This window comes from Oncorhynchus clarkii, chromosome 2 (genome assembly GCF_045791955.1).
Source record: "Oncorhynchus clarkii lewisi isolate Uvic-CL-2024 chromosome 2, UVic_Ocla_1.0, whole genome shotgun sequence".
NCBI lineage: Eukaryota > Metazoa > Chordata > Actinopteri > Salmoniformes > Salmonidae > Oncorhynchus > Oncorhynchus clarkii.
The window spans coordinates 8202319-8212789 of NC_092148.1; the positions used below are offsets into that span (position 1 = coordinate 8202319).

General features: G+C 46.7%; 1 protein-coding gene across 4 annotated transcripts in view; it reads left to right on the plus strand.

Moving 5' to 3' along the window:
- LOC139420317 (nuclear receptor subfamily 4 group A member 3-like) overlaps positions 1-6211 on the plus strand; it is a 35227-nt gene extending 29016 nt beyond the window's left edge. For all 4 annotated transcript variants that reach the window (XM_071170285.1, XM_071170313.1, XM_071170295.1 and 1 more), the window contains 2 exons: positions 2070-2248; positions 4548-6211. In XM_071170285.1, the coding sequence (XP_071026386.1) occupies positions 2070-2248; positions 4548-4825 (457 nt within the window). In that variant the 3' untranslated portion in view covers positions 4826-6211. The remainder of the gene's footprint in view (positions 1-2069; positions 2249-4547) is intronic.
- The last annotated feature ends 4260 nt before the right edge of the window (positions 6212-10471 follow it).

Consider the following 10471-nt stretch of genomic DNA (forward strand, 5'->3'; position numbering starts at 1 on the left):
CACGGTGGTTTCAGTACTCTTTCTTTCACTCATTGCAGAGCCTGAGAGTGAGGGAGACAAACACACACACACACACACACACACACACACACACACAGACACAGACACAGACACTCACTATGATTGCAGTTGCAATCCTGCTATGGCCCTGTGGTGAACCAAGATGCCTCCGGCCCCAAATGTACAGTATGTGTTACCATGCACATGAGTGTGTTTTTGTGTGTGTGTGTGTGTGTGTGTGTGTGTAGGGTATATTTGCGCCGGTCCTGCTGGTGTTGCCGTAATCACTCCGTTTTTTAACTGGTCGTCATGGTTATTGGGTGATCTCTGTGGTGACGGTTGTAGTCAGGGGAGAGAGGAATGTGTGGCAGACATCCAGGAGTGAGCAATGGTGTGTGTGTGTTTGTCTGCTGTGTCTCTCTTCCATCTCTCTACTTTGGTCCCTCTCCAGACCCATCCCTCATTCCTCTTCTCTAGTGCCCCCTACTAACCTCTCCATCCATCCATCCTCTCTCCCTCTCATTTCTCTCTTGTTCCCCGTCTCCTCTCTCCTCTCTCCTCTCTCCTCTCTCCTCTCCTCTCCTCTCCTCTACTCTTGGGATCCCCACTTGGTACTGACTGGCAAGTGCTGAGAGTGTGTGTCTATTTGTGAGTGAGTATGTCTCTGTGTGTGTGTTTGTTTGTGTATGTGAGTGGGTGTGGGTGCATGCATTCATGTGTTTTTATGAGTGTGTGTGTGTGTGTGTGTAGATGAGGTTGGAGTTCTCTTAAACTGTAATGAGGATAATTAGACACACAGTATTTCATCTCTCTCATAACTGCTAACCAGTACAGCTAATGTTAGTACAGACCTTCATATGAGGCTACACACAACCTCCCTCCCTCCCTCCCTCCCTCCCTCCCTCCCTCCCTCCCTCCCTCCCTCCCTCCCTCCTTTACCCATCCCTCTCTCCATCTCACGCCCTCATCCTCCTCATCTCTCTCTCTCCCTGTCTTTCTCTCTCTCTCTCGCTCCCCCCCCTCTCTCTCTCTCCCTCCCTCCCCTCTCTCTTTCCCCCTCTCTTTATCTCTCCTTCCCTATATCCCTCCTTTACCCTTCCCTCTCTCCATCTCTCTCCCTCATCCTCCTCATCTCCCTGTCTCTCTCCCTCTCTCCCTCTCTCTCTCTCTCTCTCTCTCCATCTCTCTCCCTCATCCTCCTCATCTCCCTGTCTCTCTCCCTCTCCCCCTCTATATCTCTCTGTAGTGAGAGGGGAGTAGGATGACTGTGTGTGTAAACGATGGTTAAATGCATCTGAAAAAGCTTTACAAACCAGATCTGTGTTTCCACTGTGTACCACAGCCTAACCCCTGCTCCCCCCTCCACACACACACACACACACGAACACACACACACACACACATGCATGCACACACACAAACACAGCCCTCTGCTCTAACCCTTCACCTTCCCCCACACCGCTGCACAGAAACACAGCCCTCTGCTCTAACCCTTCACCTTCCCCCACACCGCTGCACAGAAACACAGCCCTCTGCTCTAACCCTTCACCTTCCCCCACACCGCTGCACAGAAACACAGCCCTCTGCTCTAACCCTTCACCTTCCCCCACACCGCTGCACAGAAACACAGGAATGCTTTAAAACGTTCTAACTTGGAAAACACAACTTTAATCAGCTGCATGCCTGCGTTTGATGTGTGTGTGTGTGTGTGTGTGTGTGTGTGTATGTGTGTGTGTGTGTGTATGTGTGTGTGTGTGTGTGTGTGTGTGTGCCACTGTTTCTCATTTGTAGTTATTGTAATTGTTTCCTTGCTCAGTGTTTTAGACCGGGGCACTGAAAGCCAATAGGAAAGTTCCTAAGAGACATATGATTCCCACCACACACTCACGGCACAGAGATCATCGCACTGTGTGTTCAATATTTATACTACACTGTCTACTAATACTCTCTCCTCTCTCTCCTCTCTCTCTCTACTCTCTCCTCTATCTCATCTCTCTCCTCTCTCTCTACTCCCTCGCTTTTCTCTTTCACTCTCTCCTCTCTCTCTTTCTCCTCCCTCTTTCTTTCAGGTCTTTGTTGTCGGAGGATAAGCTGGTGTTCTGTAATGGCCTGGTGCTGAGCAGGTTCCAGTGTCTGAGAGGTTTTGGAGAGTGGCTGGACTCCATCAGAGACTTCTCCTCTCATCTACAGAGTCTCAACCTGGACACATCCGCCTTCTCCTGCCTGGCTGCCCTGGTGCTGCTCACAGGTAACACACCCACCCATGCGCACACACAAACACACACACACACACACACAGGTAATACACACCCAATCCTTTGTTTGTAGGCTTTAGGTTAAGCCTTGTCACTCAGTGTTGTCACGGCAATCAGGTTAAATTCACAGACGTCTCACACACTTTTTGTAGTGTAACATGTTTGGTCCATTAAAAATTATATTTTCCCTAGCCCCTAACCCTTAACCTAACCTTAACCTAACCCTAACCTTAACCCCAAAACCATAAACCTAACTCTTAAACTTAAAATAGCATTTGGATAAATTCAGGACCTGAAAATTCCTGACTTTTCAAAAAAGTTCTTGTTTTCCTACCTCAGGACATTCAGGTGAAATGTTAGGACATTGGGGTCCCGATAATGTAATAAAACAAGTACACACACACACTCCCTAATACCCTAACACACACATTAGCACACACACACTTAAACACACCTCGGTCCGGAAGGTACACCTGATCTCCGGCAGCACCTGCTGCACCTGTCTGACACCTGGTCCCTTAATCAGAGCATGAGTGTGAACCACGTAGGAGCATCACTGATTCCTTCGTGTGTGTGTGTGTGTTCTGCTGAATGCCTCTTGCACAGAGAACAGAATACACTATCTGACTTTACCCCCCACACACTTCAACAGACAGTGAGTAAAGAGCTGAGAGCAGACAGGGGAGAGCAGAAGGTCATTCAACAAACAGAAACATTTTATCTCACTCTTTTATTTACCCTCGTTGAACTATTTTTTGCCTAACATGTTACTTAGCAGGTAGCCTAGTGGTTAGACTAGTAACCGAAAGGTTGTTAGATCAACCCCCCGAGCTGACAAGGTAAAAATCTGTCGTTCTGCCCCTGAAACAAGGCAATTAACCCACTGTTCCTAGGCTGTCATTGTAAATAAGAATTTGTTCTTAACTGACTTGCCTGGTTAAATTTTAAAAGATACTCTGAGATTTCAAATTCTACTACACCCCTTTCCCCCACACACAGTCCCATCCCTGTCCCCCACCCTCTCCTCTCTGGGGGAGCACTTAACTCTGTGCCGGATCGACCGGGTCACCGTGGAGCTCGGCTCCGGAATGGTGTCCGCACGGCTCTCAGTGGCACTCTACCACCTCCACACAGCACACAGGACACTGCTACTGTAGAGCTGCTAGAACCATCGACCGCGGCAGAGTGAACTCTGCAGAAAGACAGCCATCGATCCCTCCCTCCCCAGGAACTCAGTTAGAGAGAAAGAATGGATTCAGAGAAGAATGAGAGGGTATAGAGGTGAGGGAGAGAGCATGAGGTCTGAAAGCTGTCTCTCTCAGTGAGAGGTGAAAAGGACCTCGGCAGTGACTGCAGCACCAAACACACAGCGCACAAAAGAGTCCAACAACACAGACAGTAGACGTCTCACAATGAGGCTAGCATTCTACACACACACGCACACAGTACACACACTCTTTCTGATACATACCGACTCAAACTACGTGTGTGTGTGACTGTCTGGACACCCTGTTCTCTACAGAATGAGTTAGTGTCACATTAAGGCTGGTCGGGTTGCTAAGGGCAGTGAGTGTGTGTGTCTAATCTCATTTGGCTGCTCACAGGAGCGAATAATCTGCTAATTGTTGAGCACTGGCTACTTGTGTTGATGTCAACCTCTTAGAGCAGGCGAGTGTGTTTATGTGAGAGTGTGTGTGTGTGTTTATATGTAAATCGTCACAGGACTCGGGTGGGGGGTATGTTAGGTTAGTGTGTGTATTGATCTGCAGTGAGAGACACAGACAGGGTGTGTATGTCTCGGAGGTTTAGAGCCTGTTTAAGGTTTAAGGCTGCGGTAACATAATAACAACAAGATCCACAGGACCTAATGAGATGGAATTGAATGGAAAACAAGATGGACTTTGTGCTTCGAGCTGGTAGCACTCTGAGCTGGTAGCGCTCTGAGCTGGTAGCGCTCTGAGCTGGTAGCGCTCTGAGCTGGTAGAGTTCTGAGCTGGTAGCGCTCTGAGCTGGTAGCGCTCTGAGCTGGTAGAGTTCTGAGCTGGTAGCGCTCTGAGCTGGTAGCGCTCTGAGCTGGTAGCGCTCTGAACTGGTAGCGCTCTGAGCTGGTAGCGCTCTGAGCTGGTAGCGCTCTGAGCTGGTAGCGCTCTGAGCTGGTAGAGCTCTGAGCTGGTAGCGCTCTGAGCTGGTAGCGCTCTGAGCAAGTGGAGGAGCACTGTGTGCATGTGTGTCCTGTATCTCTCTTTGTGTATCTGTTTAGTGTGTAACCCGTCTTTCCCTCTGTCTCCACAGAGCAGGTCCCAGGACTGAAGGACAGTAAGCGCGTTGAGGAGCTGCAGAACAAGGTGGTCTGTTGCCTTAGAGACCACCTGGGCTTTGGCCCCTCCTCCTCCTCCTCCTCCTCCTCCTCCTCCAAGGCCACGCCCCCTCTAAGTCGTGTGCTGGGTGTTAGGGCGGAGCTCCGCTCCCAGAGGACCCAGGGTCTGCAGAGGATCTTCTACCTGAAGCTGGAGGACCTAGTCCCACCCCCACCTCTGATTGACAGGTTCCTAGACACTCTGCCCTACTGATGCTGCCTGGGCTGATTATGCCCACACATACGTGTCACATCCTGTTTAAGACACCCCCCCCCCCCCCCACCCCCAAAGCACCACGCAGCCACGCTCAGAGGAGCGAGACTCGCTGAGCCAAGCTGAGAGACAGCCAATCAAATTGCTTTTCACTCATTAAGGACAACCAATCAAAAAATGCTTTTCACGCCATAAAGACAATTATTCATATGCTTACCACTTTCTATCTGGACCGTTTTTCTCGTGTGATGGGAGGATTTGAAAGGATGACAAAAAAATGAAAGTGACATTTCTCTGTCCTGTTTTAGTCTGGTTATGCCTGAAGGAGGAAAATAAGAGCCAGGTCTTTGTTCTGGACTGGTTTGTCCTGCTTCAGTCTGGTTCGGTTCAGTCTGAAGTTCATAGCAGTCTGTCCTAGGGGGAGGGGAAGGCAGTCTGTGTGAGTAGCTGTGTGACGCTCTGATGATGTCCCAGGGAAACAGAAGCTGCGTTTTTTTTGTGTTCCCCCTGCGAAATTGGAGGTAGGAGACATTTAAATAAAAAAGGTATCGTCAGTCAAGACGACGTACAGCGTGAGTGACCCAGCTATCTGTCTGTGTGTGTGTGAGCTTAGTCACACAACAGAAGGCATTAAAACAGAAGATCTATATAAAACACCCAACACACACAGTGAAGTGACTGCTGTTTGGCTCTGTTGTCCAAGTGCAATTTCTTTAGTGCTATCTTTTATTTTAACGCAACAGCTAGAGATGGGAAGGTTTCATTTCAAACTCTAAATGATTCTAATACTAAGACTGGCCATGTACTGCCAGTCTGTCAGTAGCTCCGGGAGAAAGAGAGATTGGTGAGGAGGTACTGAGCACTAACCATTGATGACTCAGTCTCTCAGACTTGAACTGGCTGTAGTAGATTTAAGAATGAACTCTTAGGATTATTGGAGGAAAGAACGCAAGCAGCACTTACACCCTCAGAGGGTGACAAGCACAGACACACACCCACCCTGCTCCCCGAGAGAGGGAACGAAGAGGCAGAGAGGAGGAGAACAGGAGAGGAGGAAAGGGGGGCTGGGAGTAGAAGGGTGCTCGATGGATGACTGTAAGGGGCCTGGGAGAGGTTGAAACATTCCGCAGTCATGCTCTTTTTATATGTTTGTAATATGGAGGCTGTGAGAGATTGGAGGACAGTGTTACTGTCTATGTGTTTCTGTGTAGGAGTACAGGAGCATATGCATGGTGTGTTATAAGCTGTTATAAGCTCTTATGAAGCTGTTATGACAGCCTGGCCTGGTTTGTGTGTCAGACTGCGCCTGTGTGTGTGTGTGGTCCCCCCCCCACCCGGCCATCCACCATTACACATCACAGACTCACTCACAGGCATCCGTTTTGAAAGAAGGAAAAAATACAATTCTATAGATATATAAATATATATATATATATATACAAAACTAATATTTTGAAGTGTTTTTAGCTTTTTCAAATATTGTGGTACAAGTTGTGCATTGTTTTTTTGAAGAAGAGAAATTAAAAGAAGTCAAAAAAGTTGTTTTCTATTTCCCTCTGACTGGAGTTTTTGTTCAAAACTTTGACATCATGAAGTAGACCTGGTTATTCTGACTGACTGGTTATTCTGACTGACTGGTTATTCTGACTGACTGGTTATTCTGACTGACTGAGTCTGCTGTTTCTATCATCATTATCATCATCATCATCATCATCATCATCATCATCATCATCATCATCATCATCATCTTCACTCACAGTACCATGAATTAATGTTATATCAGGACAATGAGGGAAACCAGAGGATTCACTGCAAGGAATTGATCCTGCACACATTTCTAAATAAATGAAATAAAAATCACTGAATAAGTGTGATATGTGGAATGAAGTGTGTGTGTGTGTGTCTGAGTGTCTGAACGCGTGTGTGTGTGTGTGTCTGAGCGTGTGTGTGTTTGAGTGTGTGTATGTGTGTCTGAGTGTGTGTGGTTGTGTCCGAGTGTCTGAGCGTGTACGTGTGTATGTGTGTGTGTGTCTAAGCGTGTGTGTGTGTGTCTGAGCGTGTGTGTGTGTGTGTGGTGACGGTTGGTTCCTCTTGACAGGTCAGGGGATCTCCTCTCTCTAGGGACCTTTCAGGCTCTCACACGGAGGAGAGGAGAATTAGTAGGGAAATGGAGGGACAGGGAGTAGAGGAGGAGGGATGGAGGTGGAGGGATGGAGGAGGAGGGATGGAGGAGGAGGGATGGAGGAGGAGGATGGAGGGTTCATGTAAGCGTGAGGACCAGATCAGCCTCCACCCTCGCTAAACATGATCGATCGCCATGGTGACATTTCACAGCACATCGTCTATACTGTCACTGCCATCACTCGCGCACATGCACACACACACATGCACACGCACACATTCATCCAGGTGTTAAACCGTTTAGAACATCGCCCATGCCTGACCACGTGGTCTGTGTGTGTGTTCAGAACACTCTAACATCTTGTCCCTCTGTCAAAGAGAATGATGTCCCTGTGTCCAGTAAGCTGTCAGGTGAAAGGAACGGCACACTGTGTACAGAGACGGTGTGTGTGTGTTAATTCTCCTCTGACACAGGTAGTGACAGTGTTGAGTGACGAGTAACATAACACCAACACACACAGAGAGCAGAGAGCTCAACGACAGAAGTGAAAGACAGGGACACACACACACACACACACGGACACACAGACACACAGAAGGAGCTGTCAGTCTCTGCCAGCCGATCGATCAGTGCTGACAGATTGCAGATACCCCCAGAGTCTTAATTAGAGCTCCCATTAGAACACACACACACACAGCTCTCTCTCTCCCTCACACACACACACACACACACACACACACACACACACACACACACACACACACACACATACTCTAAGCAGGTGGTATCCCACTGTTTGCATGTATTCATTATCAGAGATGGAGGCAGAATAGTCCTTTGAGATGTATCATTGCCTTTTTTTAAAGGGGATCCTGAAAACAGTTATTGCAAACACATAACAAGGTTGTGTGTGAACGCAGCAGCCATCAAACCAACAACAAAACAGTACAACATGGTAAATATTACATATATATATAAAAGTGTTATTTGTTTATAGAAAATGAAGGCAAGAAGTCCTGCTGGAATACCACAGTAGAATGTTGTAGGTAGAAGGTGCTCTTTGGTAAAGGGCTAAAATGGTCATAAACACTAAAAGGACCAAGTCTCTTCATAGAATTACTTTAAAATGACTTTATTTTAGTTATGTCATGTTCAAATGAACAAACCGTTTAAAACCAGGACGCCAAAACGCTTCAGAGTTTTACACTTTTTGTTTTACTGAACATGCCATAACTAAAATAAAGTCATTTTAAACTATATACTTGAAGAGTGCCTTGGTCCTTTTAGTGTTTTAGGTATTTCTTTGTGGTATTTCTTTGTGTTTCCAGTACTTAAAATTGGTCAAGTCAGGTGAGTATATTATGGGGGGTAATGTAATATTCATGAGTGGGAGGGGCTCCCCGCTGAAGCACTTCCTCTCCTGCTGAGACACACTTCCTGGATTACACTGAGACGGATGGCACCTGTGTCCTGCCACCACACACACGCACGCACACACGCACACACACACAAGCACGCATGTAAACACATTCGGTCATATACTGTAAAACGTACATTTATAGCCTGGGCGTTTATTTGCTTCAATCACTGAACACAACTGGTGCTTATTAGAGACAGGCTTCTGTTTGAGCCAGGCGTCTATTTCCCTAACCTCTACAGGATCGGTGGGTCCCTTGTGGGACTATTGAGCTAACGTAGGCTTCTGTTTGAGCCAGGCGTCTATTTCCCTAACCTCTACAGGATCGGTGGGTCCCTTGTGGGACTATTGAGCTAACGTAGGCTTCTGTTTGAGCCAGGCGTCTATTTCCCTAACCTCTACAGGATCGGTAGGTCCCTTGTGGGACTATTGAGCTAACATAGGCTAATGCAATTAGCATGAGGTTGTAAGTAAAATGAACATTTCCCAGGACATAGACATATCTGATATTGCACTGTCCAATTTACAGTAGCTATTACAGTGAAAGAATACCATGCTATTGTTTGATGAGAGTGCACAGTTATGAACTTGAAAAGTTATTAATAAACCAATTAGGCACATTTGGGCAGCTTTGATGCAAAATTTTGAACAGAAATACAATGGTTCATTGGATCAGTCTAAAACTTTGCACATACACTGCTGCTATCTACTGGCCAAAATGTAAATTGTGCCTGGACTGGAATAATACATTATGGCATTTCTCTTGCATTTCAAAGAGGATGGTAGAAAAAAAAAAGCATGCTTCTTTTCTTTGTATTATCTTTTATCAGATCTAATGTGTTATATTCTCCTACATTAATTTAACATTTTCACAAACTTCAAAGTGTTTTCTTTCAAATGGTATCAAGAATATGCATATCCTTGCTTCAGGTCCTAAGCTACAGGCAGTTAGATTTGGGTATGTCATTTTAGGTGAACATTTTTTAAAAAGGGGGCGGATTTGCACACAGCTCTTGCTTAAACAAATGTTGAAAAGACTACCATACTAGTTATTGTGACCAGTATGACCAGTATAAACATTGTAATAACAAATCCATCGCAGATCAGACATGCAAAGACTAGGCTGCCCTTCATACACTCCCCGATTTCACGTTTCAGCACCATTGTCTCAATCGCTGCACCTCTTGTATCCACCATAGTTGAGCCGACCATGTCAAACCACACTGCTGTCTCATCAATGGCTCTTCTTTATCTTCTTTGAGCAATCTTGCGGTACTCACTGAAGTTCACTCGCAAACAATTCATTTAGACACGGCATCTATTTGCAACAGGTGTTATTTGCTGAAATGTGTGCCGATGCCCGGCTATTATCAAATTTCAAATCAAATTTATTTATATAGCCCTTCGTACATCAGCTGATATCTCAAAATGCTGTACAGAAACCCAGCCTAAAACCCCAAACAGCAAGCAATGCAGGTGTAGAAGCACAGTGGCTAGGAAAAACTCCCTAGAAAGGCCAAAACCTAGGAAGAAACCTAGAGAGGAACCAGGCTATGTGGGGTGGCCAGTCCTCTTCTGGCTGCGCCGGGTGGAGATTATAACAGAACATGGCCAAGATGTTCAAATGTTCATAAATGACCAGCATGGTCCAATAATAATAAGGCAGAACAGTTGAAACTGGAGCAGCAGCACGGCCAGGTGGACTGGGGACAGCAAGGAGTCACCATGTCAGGTAGTCCTGAGGCATGGTCCTAGGGCTCAGGTCCTCCGAGAGAGAGAAAGAAAGAGAGAAAGAGAGAATTAGAGCACACTTAAATTCACACAGGACACCGAATAGGACAGGAGAAGTACTCCAGATATAACAAACAGACCCTAGCCCCCCGACACATAAACTACTGCAGCATAAATACTGGAGGCTGAGACAGGAGGGGTCAGGAGACACTGTGGCCCCATCCGAGGACACCCCCCGACAGGGCCAAACAGGAAGGATATAACCCCACCCACTTTGCCTAAGCACAGCCCCCACACCACTAGAGGGATATCTTCAACAACCAACTTACCATCCTGAGACAAGGCCGAGTATAGCCCACAAAGATCTCCGCCACGG